Source organism: Rhagoletis pomonella, unplaced genomic scaffold (genome assembly GCF_013731165.1).
Source record: "Rhagoletis pomonella isolate Grant_MI unplaced genomic scaffold, Rhpom_1.0 Rhpom_scaffold_00007, whole genome shotgun sequence".
NCBI lineage: Eukaryota > Metazoa > Arthropoda > Insecta > Diptera > Tephritidae > Rhagoletis > Rhagoletis pomonella.
In genome coordinates this window covers 17,711,507-17,729,439 of record NW_023458561.1, presented here as the reverse complement: position 1 = coordinate 17,729,439, position 17,933 = coordinate 17,711,507, and the positions used below count along the sequence as shown (strand labels likewise).

Here is a 17,933-nt window from a genome sequence, read left to right as displayed (position 1 = left end):
AATAATTTGAAATATTATAAGCTGTGGCGTCTCATGAAGATGCGGAATTTACAAAAATATACAAATATAAATGCACTAAAATACAACCATGATTGATAAAAAGCTGAAGTTGCAAACCCACCTTGTTGAATTCTATTCGCGTTGAAAATGCTAGTACGCAGGTAAGTTAAGTATTTCTTTTTTTCTTTTCTAATTGTTTGTACAAATTTTGATTTTTTACCACCTGAGTAAAACACATCGTTTCTTGGTGCTGGCCGCACAATTGCTCTAGTACTAGAATTTTTAGATATCCTACCCCCAGATTGCTATAAACACGGTTTTTTGCGATATTTGAGGTTATATGATGAAAACATAAATTTTTTTGCCCATTTCTACTTAGAGCATTATTTTCGTTTGTTGCGATTCGATTTTTATTTCTCGAGATATACTAGTTTTAATAGTACTTCGGTATTACGTCGTAAGCATTAGTCATCATAGCATGTGTAGAGGCTATTCAATCGTTATGAGCGAAAACGTTTGGTGTATTGATCTATGGATGTATTCTTGCAAATATTGTTAATTTTTTGCTTTTGTTAAATACAAACTGTTACGAAAAATGTATCCTTTAAATAAAAAAAAAATTTGGTGCTTTTAGTTTGGTAAAACGCTTTTTTCAAAGTTTTTGGTGCTTTCTGAAAATCAAAAGTTGGCAACAATGGTTTTAGGTCCTAAAAATCCGTTCCCTGGTTATTATACATAGTTTGCTTCAAACGAGACTTCATAAGTTAGTTGAACTTTCAGATACTATGATTTAGTATAAGTTGAATGTACTAAATTCTTATAGTACATACATATGTATATATGCATATACATTTTATATATGAAATACTTTTATTGCGCTTTATAATAACTAATTTGTATTTTTTCAGTTCGTTTCAGTCAAGTTTTAGTTCAGTATACAAAAATCCCAAAATGGTCGGTGTAACTGCAGCCGCCAGTGAGCACAGCATGTCGTCGACAAAGAATCCCATGATTAAGTACATGTTGAAAGCTCGTGAGAATCATGCACGTATTCAGGAACACGACTACTCCCATGTATTTCGTCGGAAGACACGATTTGAAATGTTTCGTCTCGCCGTCATTGCAATGGCTATCGAGTTTGCCTATGCTGCCGAAACATCTTTTGTCTCTCCCATACTGTTACAGATTGGCATCGATCACAAACTGATGACTATGGCCTGGGGTGTATCACCCATCATTGGGTTTTTCGTTTCGCCCTTACTGGGTTCTATCAGCGATCGCTGTACTCTTAATTGGGGTAGACGACGACCCATCATTACTATTCTGTCGGTGGGTATCCTTACTGGCTTGATACTGGTGCCCTACGGAAAGGATCTTGGAATATTATTAGGAGACATCGGTTACAATATGACAACAGTCAGTAATTTAACTGTACAAAACGAGGGTTTGGTGGCTGCTTTGATATCGGAAGACGCAGATAACGCTAGTGGACCCCTTCCGTCAAATTTTAAATATGCTGCGATACTGACTATTCTTGGCATGGTCCTGCTGGATCTGAATGCTGATACCTGTCAAACCCCAGCTCGTACGTATATGCTGGACATGTGCGTACCTGAAGATCAAGCACGTGGCCTCACCACCTTTTCCTTGCTGGCAGGTTTCGGTGGTACGATTGGTTATGCTATCGGTGGTATTGATTGGGAGAAAACAAGTTTTGGTTTGTATAGTGACAAGTTTTTAGATTCTTTAAGGTTATTTACAAATACATGTTTTTAATTTTCAGGTGAAGCACTAGGTGGAAACATTCCCACGGTCTTCGGAATGGTCACTATTATATTTATCGTCTGTTACTTTGTCACCATTACCACTTTCCGAGAAATTCCGTTGAAATTAATCGAGCGAGACGAAATGTTAAGACCACTTTCTGCTATGGCTATTAAAAAAGAACTGAGCAAAAAGAACAATGCCGTGTTCTACATTCAAGAGGTAATACTGTCCCACAAAACTATAATGAACTTTATTAGGAACGTATGTTTGTCTTTTTGGTGCAGACCGACGCTATGGAGCTAGAAGCTACAAAAGCAGAGGAAAATTACAATTTGGACCCTCTAACTGAAAGCTATCAAAATGGGTATTCGCCATCTATGGGAAACGCTAATAAAGAGAACCAACCATCTCGGTCTACTTCTGCAAACAATAATAATCTGTTGGCTGTCGAACTGGATAACTTCGTGGACACACCCATCACATTGGCCAAGTACTTAAAGAGTATTTTCGTGATGCCCAAATCAATGCGAATACTTGCATTAACAAACCTACTCTGCTGGATGGGTCACGTGACATATTGTTTGTATTTTACGGACTTCGTAGGAGAAGCGGTATTCCACGGGGATCCGACGGTAGGTTTTACGTTAGAGTGTTAGTAATCAATGTATGTACATATATGGGATTTACCATAGAAATGAAGGCATTACTTTAACATGGGCATGTCATTGTCTGCAACCCCTTGCAAATTACACAACCGATAAGTGGAAAGATAACAACATTCCAAAAGAATTCAAATCATAGTTATGTATATTTCAGAAGTACCATATAGATATCTTAATTTTACATATACTACATATAATATTCTTTCGAAATTCAAAATTCAGTAGATTACTAACTAAAGGCATAAAAGAATTCAAAAACATCTATTTCGTCTAAGATTATCTTCAGTGTTTATGAAAACCCAAGAATTTGAAGAAACTTTTTTTTCTATATCAAATTATTTGCTTTGTGGTAACTTCGAAGAAGCCTTTACATATATATAAGTAGCCGTCCTAACGTTATTTCGGAGGTGTCACCGAACCATCGCACATTGGTTCAAAACTGGAATTTACTGTTCATAATTAACTCAATTTGATTATTTTTATTTTTAAAAGATAACCTATAAAATTTGCAAGAGACCAGTTGAGTTGAATTTTCGTTTTATTGTATTATTTTTTTTATTTATTTTATTTCTTTTTTAAATTGATTCTCCTGTTCAAGTTAATAAACTTTACATAAAAAACTAGTTGAAAATTGAAAGGTCCCCCCAAAACGAAAAAAATCCAAAAATTTTTGAAATGTTATAAACAAAATTGTCACCGAAATTAAATTTTTTAAGTTCTTAAAAAGTTTTTGTTTATGCAGTCTTATATATGGTGACATTTGTTTTTGGGGAGCCCCATAATTGCTTTCAACTAGTTTTTTTTTTTATGTTAAATTCGTTAACAGTGACAGTACATAGAATCGATTTTCTTCAAAATTGCTGCTTTTTCCGCACTTCGCACTAAAAGTTTTAGTATTAAGGTATCAAAATTAAATGATCAGGCTTAACTGGTCTCTTGCTAATTTTATAAGCTTTCATTGAAAAAAAGACATGAATGAAATTGGTGGAAAAATGAAGGCTCCAGTGAATTGTTAGGTACGCTACTCCCGCAGGACCCAAATTTTTCAACATCAACATGCATATTCCGTCGGGTCCAATGCCTTTAGAGGCTTTCGCCTTCTCGATGGCTACCCTTACCGCTGGTGAAAACAAGAGGCGCACTGGGTTTTGGTATTTTGTGCAGCCTTCTGTCACTCGACGTTTGGCTTTATCCACCGGAGGATGCATAATAAACTGCCGGCTAAAATAGCTCGCGCATCGCTCCTGGTCCGACGAAGCGTGGTCATCAAAGTCTATTTCGACTCTGTCGTCACGCTTCGCCGGTTGAACAACGACCTCACGGTTGACCAAAGCTTGCTCACACCAGAGGCGAAGTTGCAGGTCATCAAATGCTCTTCCCATTTCTTCCGCTTATGTACGTTCACAAGTTGCCGAATCTCCGAATTGAGATCCCTGATACGGGGATTTCCGGGATCGGCCTGACGATGGTTGTCGCGCTCATCGGCTAGAACAGCCGCTTCAGCAGGAAAGTTCGGACGTGGATCCTAAATACATCCTGCTGGCATGAAGCGAGCTGCAGCAGCAGAGACAACCCTGCGGAATTTACGCTCACCTACATGAACGTCGGTTGGTATGGGCAGTGTAGTGAAGGTGCCTTCAGTAACATCCTTCAGTAACGTCAGCTTTGGAAAAGTTGACATAGGTCCGGTGATCCACGAAAGCAAAGTCGGCAGGTTTATCAATCGAGATGACTATGGGCATATGGTCTGATGTTAGGGCCATCATAGGTCGCCATGATACGCTGTTTATCAAACCAGCGCTGACAATTGTTAGATCTGGCGAGCTGCAGCAGCTGCCCATAATCCTGGTGGGTGCGTCGTCGTTCATTGTGCAGTATGATGAATCGTCTACCTGCTCAGCCAGATGTATTCCCCTACGATCATTTGACAGGCTTGAGTGCCAAAGATCGTGGTGCACGCTAAAGTCACCAGCTACCATACAGTTTTCACTTCTGAGTAGCGCAACTATTTCAGGGTGATATCTTTCCGGGCAGCTGGTGAGGGGGGGTATGTATACGTTAAATATTTCGAGCTCAACATAGCCTGACCGGATAGCTATACATTCTAGGATGGTATCGCTGCGGTCGATGTCTGCTTCAATAAGACGATACTGCACGGTGTGGTGCATGATGAACGCTAAACCTCCACCATTGTCTCGCTCGCGATCTCGCCGGTGCACTTTGTATCCGGCGCAATTCAAAGGGTTAAATTGCCTTGCAACTTCGTCTCTTGGGCCGCAGCTATTAATATTCCATGCCTTCCCATAAAGAGTTATCTCCTCGATCTTACTTTGGAGTCCGTTACAGTTAAATTGTAGCACCTTTGTTTGCCTTAGGAGACCGATTGTGATGTGTGGTGTTAACGAGTTGTGTTGCCTGCCGGCTTCCTGCTGTACGTGCTGAAAAAGGGGCTGCCTTGTGGTGGTGAGCAGCACAGCAGGGGCCCACATAGTCGTCCGATCTCGCGTGTTGCGAAATCCTGAGCATGCCCTAAACTGGCACCAGCCGAGGCAGGAGTTGCACTTGACTGATGTCACGTTACGGTATATTCTGGACTGACAAACAGAGAAGATTGTCGGAGGGACTAGGAGTTGCCGGCGGCGGTGTGTGGGTGCTATTGTGTTTGTTTGTGTGTCTATTGTTGTGTTGTGTTGGGGTGTCGGCGTGTTGGTTGTGTGGTGCCCGGGCGGGTGGAGGTTTGCGGTGGAGGCGGTCCGGTTCGCACAGCTTGGGCCCACGAACGACGTGGTCCATTGCCGGTGCGTACGTAGGCCCGAACAGTTTCGGAGGTGACTCCACCCGTTACAGGCATTGCACCTGACCGAGGTGGAGTTTGTATGCAGTCGTCTCTGGTATACGCAGCAGGTGTAAATTTCTGGCCCTGGGTTAGACTCTATACCAGCCCTGAGCAGAAGGGTACGGAGCAGATTTAGCCCTAGAATCGAGCAACGTTTGATGGATTTCGCCGACCTAAACGGGGTTAGATCGCCGAAACAGCAGCCCTTGGTCGGGTAAAACCCGTCCCATTCCGGTACGTAGAACCGGCTGTCGTGGGAATGTCGTTTTTTTTTTTAATTTTAATCAGTGAAAATTTATATGCGCATATCTTTATTAAAAATCGCTTTTTCCAAAAAGAAAAATACGTATCCTCTCATTTTCCTTGTAGAATAACATTTTTCATCGGCAAGCAAATCTACGATGTGAAGTTGTCAACCTGCCTGATTTGAGATAGATTTGATCTATTATTCTTATTTGCTATGGCTTCAAATCTCTATTTAACTGCTTGACATATATTTGTGTACATAGAAAAATGTATGAAGAAACTCTCATAGAAGGGTGTTTCAGTCTTAGATTTTATCTAAGCTTCTTCGAATATTTCGTAAGCATGAGTCATCATAGCTAATACCGAAATACTCCACGTTAAAACTGTTATATCTCTAGAAAGACAAATCGAATCGCAGCAGACGAAAATGAATTTTAAAAGGAAAAAGTAGTACTAAATGATGCCTCAAGTGGAAATGAGCAAAACATTTGTTGTTTTCATAATATAACCTCAAATATCTCAGAAATGTGCTAGAGCAATTCGCCGGTCAGATTTGGATTCATCAACAAACCATGCATTTTATTCAGACGGACGAACTGTGTAATTAGCTACTCCTTTAAATGTGATTGCAGGCTTCCTGCTTAAACTGATTGAATCACACTATTATATTATTATTTCAGACACTTTGATTTAATTATTCACTGACTATTTTTCGATACACAGCTATCTTCATTAAAAAAATTCTCCAACACAGTCGGTTTTTTGGACTAGTTTTGTTAGGACACGTGCACACAGAAACTCGAGCGGCGCACTGTGGTATAGCCCCATACATGAGTTATCGGACTTAAAAAAAAATTGTGTGTGGTAGAATCTGGAAAAATGTGGTAGATTTCAAAAAAATGTGGTAGATCTCAGGTTTTTGGATCAAACTTTTTACAAAAATTAAACAAATTCTGTAAGGTTTCACCTAAATTGCAAACTTTTTAATTGCTCTAAAAAATTTTATTGTAGTATAATAAAGTGCAAGATTGAAGTTGCTAAAAATTGCATTGAGTTTTGACAATTTTTTCCTTGACAGTGTAAAGCGGTTCCTTCCATATCAAAATATTTTTCGAACATAAATTTTTTTGCAACCTTGCGGAGTGCTGTCAGCGTTTCATTCTATCACATCACGATGTAGCGAACAAATGTGGCACTTTACAGAAACCGCTACTTGTGATTTGCAGATTTTGACAATTCTCAAGTAAATGTAAACAATGCCTCAGAAACTTTTGATGCACTGCAATTTGCTAATACTTTCACAAAAATCGCCGTTTTTTTAAATTTTTATAAATCATATATTTTAAAATTTAACGTAATGAAACCATTTTCACTGTCAAAAAATTTATTATTGAGAAAATTTACTATTTTATACTTTATTTTATCCTCCCATTCGGCTTTGTTTGCTTTTAATTGAGAAATTTCATCGCCGCCGGGAATGCGGAATCTTGTATTATATCATTCTTATTACCATATAGTGTTTAATGTTGGACAATTTTAGCTCTTAAAATTAAGAAAATTATGTCGAGCAAAAATAAAACTAGGTACTCAAAAAAAAAAAGTAGATGCTCAAAAAAGTGGCAGATCTACCACAATGTGGTAGAAGTCCGATCACTGCCATACATTTTTGGAAAAGATTAGAAGGAGCCGGCGTAGAACCTAAATGTTCAGCATGAAACATTTGTGGACATAAAAAAACGACAAATTGGCGTGATCGATTTATTTCAAAGCATATCTCCCATATAAACCGAACCTCAAAAACGTCTTCAATAAGCCATAAAGAGTGCGTACGTACGAAATGTATAGAATAAATGGTGCGGCATCAGTAGCCACAGTTTACAGACGACACATGTATACCAAAGCATCAAGCAAGTGGAGACATGAACCTAACTCCATTTATCTCTATATATATACGGTGACCAGATTTCTGTGGACAAAAATCGGTACATTTCTTATTCGAACATACAATTTTGTTTTTAGAATAAAAAGACATAACGTCTTTAAATGCGGTTTTACTAAAAAAAAACACAAATAAAAACAAACAAAACCAAAATTATCCCAAAAATGTCTACATAAAATATGTACATAAATACTTATATAACTGCAAGTAAAATAATAGCACCAAAGTTCAAAATGATGTCGTTGGCAACATATGTTTATTTATTTATTTTTAATCATTTTCAGTTAAAATATGGTTCTATCTTTAACAGAAACCACATAAATAAAAGTTTCAAGTTCAAAAAAACGAAAAGGAACTTCAAAAAATGTTGCTAAAAATTTTAATTTTTTAAAAATTAACGATAGTTTTTAACGACATGCAACCTTCACTTTATTAAACTACAAGTAATTTCTAAGCAACAAACAAAATCGACGAGAATTGAATTCTCATGATCCAATGATCGGATTTAAACCAGATTAGTATGGGACCACCTCTGAACACTACCTTTCCGATGCAAAAAGAATACAAAAAAAAAATATTTCGAACGAACTGATAACCTCCTGCTTTTATGGAAATCGGTTTTAAATTGAACCAGCAACAAAACTGCATACTCAAACAGTTTCTAAGAAATCGAATTAAAAAATTAAAATTTTTATGAAAATTGTTTTAAGTTCGATTAGTTTTTGTGAACTTTATGCAAGCTTTGAACTTTTATTCATGTAGTTTCTGTTAAAGATAGAACCATATTTTAAATGAAAATTACACAGGTTTACAAAAAAAAAGTGTATGCATATTAAACCAAACCTACATATATATCCCTATGTTATTCGACATGCAGAATGCGAATCCGAGGTCCGTTAGCCTGCATCACGTCAGGTTCGTGGTCATTTGAAGGTCAAGTAGGGAAAAATTCATTGAATAAACCTGAAAAATTCAATAAAATTTATCGGAATTTGAGCTTGGTATGACCTCGGCATGACCGCCAGATGACCTTGAGGAATCAAGGTTTCAGTGACAAAAACACATTTTTTTTTTTAATTTTTATTGAATAAATTGGATGTCCTCTTTGACCTTCAAATGACCTCGAAGCTGACATTATGGAGGTTAACGGACCTCGGATACGGGTTCAGCGAATGTAAGACTTTATGTATATGAATTTTCAGGTTTATTCAATGAATTTTTTCCTACTTGACCTTCAACTGACCACGAACCTGACGTGCTGGAGACTAACGGACTTCGGATTCGCATTCAGCGTGTCGAATAACATAGGGATATATAGGTTTGGTTTAATATGCATAAGCTTTTTTTTGTAAACCTGTGTTATTACAAATAAATAAATACATAAATGTTTCCAAGTACATTATTTGAAATTTTGCTGCTATTATTTTACTTAGTGGCCAGAACTTAATATACATATGTATAAGGAAGCGTTGGAAAGGTAACACTAAATACTGTCGTGCGCTGTGATATGTTTTCTATACAAGTATGAAGTTCTGTCCGCATTTCACGCTATTAACGTTCATACCTGTCGCAACAACGAGCAGAAAAATTTATACATATCAATCTCTTTGCCCTCTACGCTCAAACACTATGGAGAGGGCGATGAGAAGGTAACATTTTTTGTAGAAACGAAATCGCCATAAGCTTTGCCGTCTGTCGCAGCTTTAAGCTAGAACTAGCCTAAAAGGTTATTTATACAGACGTCTACTATGAAACATTTCAAATAATTGCTAAGTATATAAACTAGCTGTGACAAAGTTCGGGCTTCCATAAAATACCTTATAATTTTATGCAAAAAAAATAAAAATTAAAAATTGGGTTAACTTTGCCCTTAAAAAAAATAAACAGGAATCTGTGAGAATTGAATCATAAAATAGTGCAGGTTAATAAATTCGAATATATGTATGTTCATACGCAGGTTTGACCAAAATGCTGATTTAATGAAAATATTGTTGATATCTTCCGATCCTCTAATCACATTACTTCGACACAATAGGGGTATTCTCTGAGCTTGCAAAGCCCTTGCACGGTGCACAAATTGCACGGTAAAAACGGTTTTCTATGGGACAGCTTTGCAAACCGTAAAAAAACGGGAAAAGAAGTTGCAGCAGATCTTGAAGATCTTTTGGTACAAATATTTTTAAACCACTTTAATTGTTTTTCAAATCCCTAATTTAAAAATTAATATTTTTGTATTGTCACTTATAGTTGAAAAATTGTCAAGCTGGACAACAAATATGATTTCTAACCAATTTGTGGCAGATTTTACATGGTAAACTAAAAACATAGTTAAAAGTTTTAATTTTATCAATGAAATGCAATGCAAAAAAAAATGATCTTGAAGTTTGAATAAAAATTGATCATTTTATATTATTTTTTGGGTCAGTTTGCAAAGTCGATTTTCATACCCAAGCGCACATGTGCATAACGGTTGTTTGTAACAGGCAAAACGAATCGAGATAGATATAGACAAATGTATACATAAATGATCAGAATGAAAAGAGAAATCGATTAAGCGGTGACTGTCTGTCCGTCCGTCCGTCTGTGCACACGATGGCTTGAGTAAAACTCGAGACATCTTAGTGAAACTTGGTAAGTGTACTTCTTTCGGGCGTAGGATGAATGATATTGAAAATGGGCAAAATCGGACAATAACCACGCCTACCTCCCGTATAACGGTAGTTTTAAGAAAGACGAAAACTGCGATATTTTAGTAACTACTGTAGCTGATTTACTCAAAATTGATATTTACAATAATTTTTAGGCGAAAAATAAGAACATTGTAAATTTCTGCAGAATCCGCGTAGCCACGCACGTAGTAGACACAATAGGGCCATATTGGGCACTTTCCATTTTTAAAGGCACTTTTGGCACAATTCATCCTGTTTTGGCACAATTATAAAATATAGAAATTTAGCATAAAATACCTATATATAACTAAAAATCACATACCACATTGTAGATTAAATAATTACAAAAAGTGAAAACTAAAAGCAAAAAAAATTTAAAATAAGGCCGTGAGAAATATTTACAAACCGCTGAATTTTATTGTGAATAGTAATGTAGAATGAAGTAAATTGTCGCACAACAAGCTTTTAATTCAGAACTTTTAGGAAGATTCTAAGTTTGTAGTTTTATAGTCCATTAAATAAAAGTGCAAGCTTCTGCAATATCCCTATGATTTTTGATATTTTTTTTCTGACAGTGTCATACATTTTCATTCATTTAAAAAATATTCGAACACCCTTTACATGGAAAAAATGCATAAAATCGAAAACCTGGAATCTCCCTAAAAATTCTGAATCCAAAGTTTGTTGTTGCGAAAACCTGCTGAATTTTTATAATTTTTGTACACAATTTGAAATGCCGATTTGTGTACATATATCGCTAGCTTAGAAAGAAAAGTTGCTAAGTCCCATTTTAAAAATTTTACAGGATAGGAAGAAATCTTCCTATAGCCATTTTCTTTGACTATTTCGCAAGACTTTGAATCAAACATTTTGCGCGTTTAAAGCAAAGCAAAACTCCATAAGAATCAGAAGTATTCAATATTTATTAAAAGATGTCGTATTATTTTGGCTTTATCGGATTTGTGCTGCTTCTTTTGGACTTAGCAAATTTTCCTTTTATTGCTTATGAAGAGGAAAAAACAAAACAAGTACCTTTTTAATTTTCGAAACGATGCGTATTCAATTTTTCTAGCCTCCTATATCAAAATATGAGTTTTCATAAAAAGTGGACTTAGCAACTTTTCACTCTAAGCTAGCGATATTGTGTTTGTTAAATTATGAATTAGAGTTGTATACAAAATCAATCGAAAAATAACACCGGGCAACAAGGTTTTCTAACCAAGAATCGGACTATACTTTTCCGAAGGCGTTTGACGTGCTGAATTCGAGTCTGATCACAGAATAGCCCAATCACGTCAGGTTTTCGAGATATTCTAACCTAAAAGTACAAAAATCACGGTTTTTGGGCACATTTGAGCTCCTGTAACACGATGAAATTTATTTTTTTTTCAGAAAGATCCTCTCGTTATCCAAAAGTACTACTCCTCCTCTCCAAAATTCATTTTGATGCTTTAAAAAATCTTTATTTGTCACCGAAAAGTCGTCTGTTGAATTTAATGAGTTTTATCCAATACTCCTCATTTTCAGAATATCAACGAATTTACTAAACTCATTAAATTCACCATGGTGGGAAATAAAGTCAACTGACCTTATTTCCGTTGATCTTATTACCCGTCACCGGAAAGAAAGTTTTAAACGTTCCATGTTTAAATTGGGCGCCATTTGTATCAACTCACGTCGAGCGCACACTTAGTACATTCAAAGCTTTCTTCGCGAAAATCGAATGAATATGCTGCCAGAAAATTTCAAAATGCATCTTGATTAACTCAGGGAGAGGGCAGGACTAGGATGAATTTATTAACATAAAAATTTATTCAATTAAAAATGTTTTCAGTAGGCGGCGGGGCCAATGACAACCATCAGTTACCACCTCTGCATGGTTGTAAGTCATGCAGAGTCCCTACGGCTTATAGCGCTGTGGCTTTCTTCTTCTTCTCCTCCCTCTTCCTCTGCTACTACCAGCGGGTTCCGAGTTGAATACTTTCAGAGCTGGAGCGTCGGTGCGCTGTGGCTTTGCCGCTTAAAAACTCTGTAAGAGTTTTTGGGAGTGTGCGTCAAGCGGGAGTGTTGAGCATCGGTTATGTATCCAAGTTGGAAAATAGGGTAGGCGCTGTGACCAATGGTAACTCTTGTACCACCTCTGTATGCCGAAAGCCATACAGAACCCCGTGAGACAACTCCGGAGGAGTTGTGATGCATCAAGCGTAGTTAGTAGGCGTTGTTCTGCGGCAGTTGAGAAGTGCATAAAAAAATGCATACCCAATGAAGAACGAGCGAATTATTTTTAATCACAAGTGCATGTGTTTGTTCGCTGCACTTAGTTTTGGGCGGGAGTGCAATACAAGTGCGTGTGTGTGTTTCCTCGGCACTTGGTTAATGCGGGAAATGCAATATAAATGCGTGTGGGTGTTCGCTGTCCTTTGTTTACGCGGGAAATACATATCGTCGTTTAAAGTGCAAAACCGCGTATCAACAAAATGCAAAACCGCGTATGTGAAGTTGTAAAACTTTTTTTCTAGAGCGTAAAAACACTAATATTTCTAAATGGTCCTCTTTTTTTAATAAAGCAATCGCATTTCTGGCTAGCATATTTCAGGACGAATGGATAAGGACTGAGCCAAGAGCTTGTGTGAGCAAATCCAATTTTTGGCAGCCAATGTCAGTTACGCGGTGTTGACCTTTAAACGACGATATGTAAGTCGCTTAAAGACATCTTGTGGTTCAATGTTACTACAACTATAGAGATTAATGTTTATTTCGCTATTTTGTCTAGCAATTTTTTGTAGGTGTTTAGGTCCTAAAGTCCGTCTTATTTAGTTGGTTGGTTGCAGTGCTTCATAGTGCTATTATGGTACAATTATCGCATTTTATGCCATTTTGATGCACTTTCAAAAATACCTATGCATATCTAGTTTTCTTGCTCAAAACATCTTGATTCTCCGATGAATTTGCCAATGTCACCTCTGCTAGCTCCAGATATATCTACTTGTTTTGTTTGTATTTTTCTTCTTAGTGCTCTGTGCCTAATAACTGCTAGACCTAGGCATTCACAAAGGAACACGACAACATCTCAGTGCAACAGAATAGGATTCTTAGAAGTAGGCTCCGTGCTCCGCCAATTCATTGGCTTCAATGTTCCTATGACCGGTAACCTAGACTTATTGGCGCAGACACTGATCATAATTCCGTTTACCTTCCTGGAATAGCTGGGATATAGTGATCGCTTGGCTGTCAGAGTATATTGTTGCTTTCTTAATTCTACCGATGCATTTTTACCTTAGCTTCAAAGACGCCTAAGACTTCCGCTTGGAAGATGCCTGCCTCATTCCCTAGACAGATAGACAAGGAGACACTGAGATCCTCCAGTCCATCTTTGAGCGATGGGTGTAAAGAGAGATTGTCTCTGGAACTCTCACCTGTATCTTTTCGAACCCGACGGTAGATATCATATGGTAGGTCTTTTATCGTGATTATATTTCGTTGATGATCGTCCCGTGCCTGAATTGGCGTGTTCCCCATATTTCTTACTCCCTGAGTCTGACTGAGGTGCCGAAGTTTTTTTCCGAATTTTTTTCGGAGTCAACTTTTGCTTACATAAAAGGGAATAACTCCAAAATTTTGCCCCATTGATGGCGCAGAAGCCGAGATATTTGGAAAATCAGTAGGTACTTATGGTCGATTTGTTGTATATTTAGATCGTATAATACTTAAATACTTAATACTTTGTCGACCGCTGTGGTGTAGTGGTAAGCAGTGCGCGCTTTCACTCACCAGCACCTGGGTTCAAGCCCTGGTCAAAGCAACATCGCAAAAAATTTAGAAAAAAAGGTCTTTCTTAACAGCGGTCGTCCCTCGGCAGGCAATGGCAAACCTCCGAGTGTATTTCTGCCATGAAAAACAGCTTCTCATAAAAATACAGTCGCCGTTCGGAGTCGGCGTAAAACTGTAGGTCCCTCCGCTTTGTGTGATAATATCAAGGCGCACGCCACAAGTTGAAGGAGAAGCTCGGCCAAACACTAACATATGTGTAAGCGCCAATCTATTATTATTAATACTTAAAAGGAAAGAGACGACTCAACAAAAAATTTTGCCGTTAGGTGTGGCGATTTTTTTTATTTTATTAACCACTTAGAAAAACTTGGACTTAATTTTTTTATTTTTTCGTATAAACCGGCGATATATATGTATGCATTTTACAGCATGAGTGAATATCTTCATTTTGAAGATTTTTTGATGCAATTTTTGTAATCTTATGTTTTAGGATGAAACGCTAATTCAAATGAGCACCTAGATTGAATATGTATTGACATTTTTAATTATACTTGTGTTTTTATTTGTGTTTTAATTTGTATTTATTTTGATCTTTGTCCAAGCACAACAATTAAACAAATACTTTATTCTGTATTTGTGTTTATTGCTTTTACATATATAAATGTTTCAAAGTGATATTTTTTTAACAGGCCCTACCTGGAACGGCGGCAGCTAACTTGTATGAAGCTGGAATTCGCTTTGGTTGTTGGGGAATGTCGGTGTATGCTCTTTCCTGCTCCATTTATTCAATTTCAGTGACCAAACTGAGGAAGGTATTAGGGTGAGAGCAACTATTGACTAACTGCCATATTTATGGCAAATATATATAACTGTATTTGATCGAATTAACTTTTTTGTTTCTTCATTGCAGGACCAAAATTGTTTATATTACTGGCATATTATACTATGGAATCGGGATGTTGATACTAGCCATCTGGCCCACCAAATGGGGAGTAATAGTTTTCAGCACTTCGGCAGGAATATTGTACGGCACGCTTTTCACAATCCCGTACATATTGGTCGCTAATTATCATGCTAAGGATTGTGTAAGTGTTTTACAGTACATTCTGCTTATATTTAAGTCTTACGATCATTTGCAAACTTTATTCTTTTAATTGTTGTTTATATTTTTGTAGTTCCGCATGCATAATGGCGAATCAGTTCCTCTCAAACAGGCCCGTGGTTTGGGTACAGATGTGGCGATCATTAGCAGCATGGTGTTCATAGCGCAGCTGGTAATCTCACTGTCGATAGGCCCGTTAATATCTTGGATGCAAACGACTTGTGCCATATTATATGCATCTACTTTTCTAGCATTTCTTGCTGCAATATCGGCTATGTTTGTTTTATATGTGTAGAATATAGATATGTGCTATATATACATACATATGTATGTATTACAGCTCGACAAATATATATGTACATGAATAAAATTATATACCAAAAACTACGTTTATCGCGATAAAGTATTAGTTGTAAACACATTCTGCAATGAAAACAGTTTTAAAATGATTGCTTCTTGTTTATTAATATTTGGCTTAGTGTCAGTTCGTAAGTATCAAGTATTTCTGTTTCAGGCGATAAGATATTTAAACCTCCAACCCCCCTTCATCCTGTTGGAGGGAAATATACATACAAATTCTCCATAACTTTTTTTTTGTTCAACATTTTTTATTGAGCTCGAGGCCGATTTAAATGAAAAAACTATTGTGGACAAGCAACAATAATTTTTATATTTTTTTTTTGTTTGAAAAAATTGTATAACTGATAGCTATTTCAATAATCACCACGTTTCCTCATCAGACTTTTTCAGTAGGTTTCGAACCGACGCACATATAGTGATGGCACGATTAATGATTTAATTGAATCGAAACTTTCCTTTCGATTAATCGAGCGATTAACCGATTAATTTTTCAAAATAATCGAAAATTTTTTAAACGATATTTCCACCAAAAACCGCAACACAAGCTTAACCTAAGTAGCTACTAAAAAACCACAACCCAGGTATTCACATATTTTATTTTTTTTCCGAATTCGGTGTTGCTCATTTTCTTCTTTTTTATATGGAAGAAATTAAGCAACACCATTACCAAACAGAAAAATACCAGATACTTCAGTCTTGGAATTTTGCATACTGAAAACCTTTCTAAGAAATCTAATTAAAAAGCTGGAATTTTTTGTTGATTTTTTTTTTAATATTGCCCAAAGTTCGATATATTTATATTTATACGTTTCTTTTCCTAAAGAATAAGCTATATTTAAAAAAATAACTAAAATTAAACAATAAAAATCTTGTCGTGCGTAATTTTTACACGGTATGTAAGCCAGTTTTTATAACTTATAAGTGGTTTTTATTAATTTTCGATTTTAATCGAAATGACAGATTAATCGGTTAATTTCTTACGATTATTTGCAATTATTAATCGAATGCTTTCGATTAATCAATTAACCGATTAATCGATTACAAAATTTTGTTTGCCATCACTACGCACATAGTGGTATTTAGCCGATTTATGCGGCCAAAATTATTTTTATGAATATTTCAACTCGAAATGTTTAGAAAAGACCACCTGCCACCTGTTAACAATTTTGTTCAATTAGTTGAATAAATTGCTGCAATATTTGTATCAATAGAAATGGGTTTGAAAAGGCTTTATCTCTGAGGGACCTTCCAGGGTTATAAAAATCAAATTCAACTTTAATTAAAGGAATTAAATAATTCAAATATGTATCACAGTATAGCTAAGAAATGGGTATATTCGAGGTGCAATTAATGCGGCAGTGGTACTCTTTTATGAAAGAGTATCACGTTCTACGCAAAAATTTGGGCGAACAAAATTTAGACAATCAGTTACTCATCATTGGCAAATCAAAAGCAACATACAAATTTTTACTGCGCAATTTCTGCAACATTTTAGAAAAGTTTAAGTTGAGCATCAGCAACATGTTACCAGGAAAGCAACAAGTCTGCAATATTGTGGTAATTATTATTAGTAGCCCGAACGCACCCAATGTAATAAAACTACATTTTTGTAATAATAACTGTCTTATTTATTGTTAAGAGAATTTTGTAAGTATTAACTTGGAGTAAATTAGCGTCCTCAATTACTGAAATATCGGAGTTTTCGTATTTTCAACGCATTTCTTTCCATACCAAGTGCACCGAGTTTGGTACAAATTGATAAATCGGTAACCGAGATATACATTTGTGGTCAAAAGTGCGCGGAGCCACGCCCATTACACAAAAAGTTATAACAATTTTATTAAATTTTAAGAGGTTATTCCAAGGATCGATTTAGACTGAATTAACTTCAGTAGTTATTGATTTATCGCAGTTTTCGCGTTTCTCTAAATTACCGTTATATGGGAAGTGGGCGTAGTTATCGCCCGATTTCAAGAATTTTTAGCAGTTATGTTAGATATAGCCTAAGCAAGGCTCATACCGAGTTTGGTACGCATTAGTGAAGCAGATACTGAGATACAGCATTTCGTCATAAGTGGGCGGGACCACACCCATTTTCTAAAAATTTAATAATAATCATATTTTGTTCCAAAATTTTACTTTACATACTAATTTTTAACAATTTGGATACAATATTTACTGAAATATCGTAGATTTATATAAGTTGACATTTATCTAAATCTAAACGCTTGTATACCCAAAACTATTTCTTTAATCATCACTTATATAACACCAATGTAAAGGAAAACAAATGTTTATTCCGAAATACATGTATAACATAGCTGGGTTCGCCTTACATTCCCCCAGATTTCTAGCAACAGGACCGAAAGGTCCTAGAAAACATGACTTTTGCTTATATCTCGAAAACTATTTATTTTTTTAAATTAAATGGATTCATATTCTAGTTCAGTGGCCTCAAATTCATCTAAAAAGTTTAATTTTAGTGTTAAATCATATCTAGAGTAGTGTTACTATATACTAGTTGCGTTTTTATATTTTTCCTTAATACAATTTCTAAGTTAAGAAATACCACTTGTCTGCC

General features: G+C 36.2%; 1 protein-coding gene across 2 annotated transcripts in view; it reads left to right on the top strand.

Annotated features, from left to right (window-relative positions):
• The window catches only part of LOC118742391 (proton-associated sugar transporter A), a 58,059-nt gene extending 42,618 nt beyond the window's left edge, over positions 1-15,441 (top strand). For both annotated transcript variants that reach the window (XM_036474441.1, XM_036474440.1), the window contains 6 exons: positions 909-1,717; positions 1,784-1,986; positions 2,052-2,399; positions 14,580-14,710; positions 14,801-14,975; positions 15,066-15,441. In XM_036474441.1, coding sequence (XP_036330334.1) covers positions 952-1,717; positions 1,784-1,986; positions 2,052-2,399; positions 14,580-14,710; positions 14,801-14,975; positions 15,066-15,287 — 1,845 coding nt within the window. In that variant the 5' untranslated portion in view covers positions 909-951 and the 3' untranslated portion in view covers positions 15,288-15,441. The remainder of the gene's footprint in view (positions 1-908; positions 1,718-1,783; positions 1,987-2,051; positions 2,400-14,579; positions 14,711-14,800; positions 14,976-15,065) is intronic.
• Positions 15,442-17,933: the final 2,492 nt, after the last annotated feature.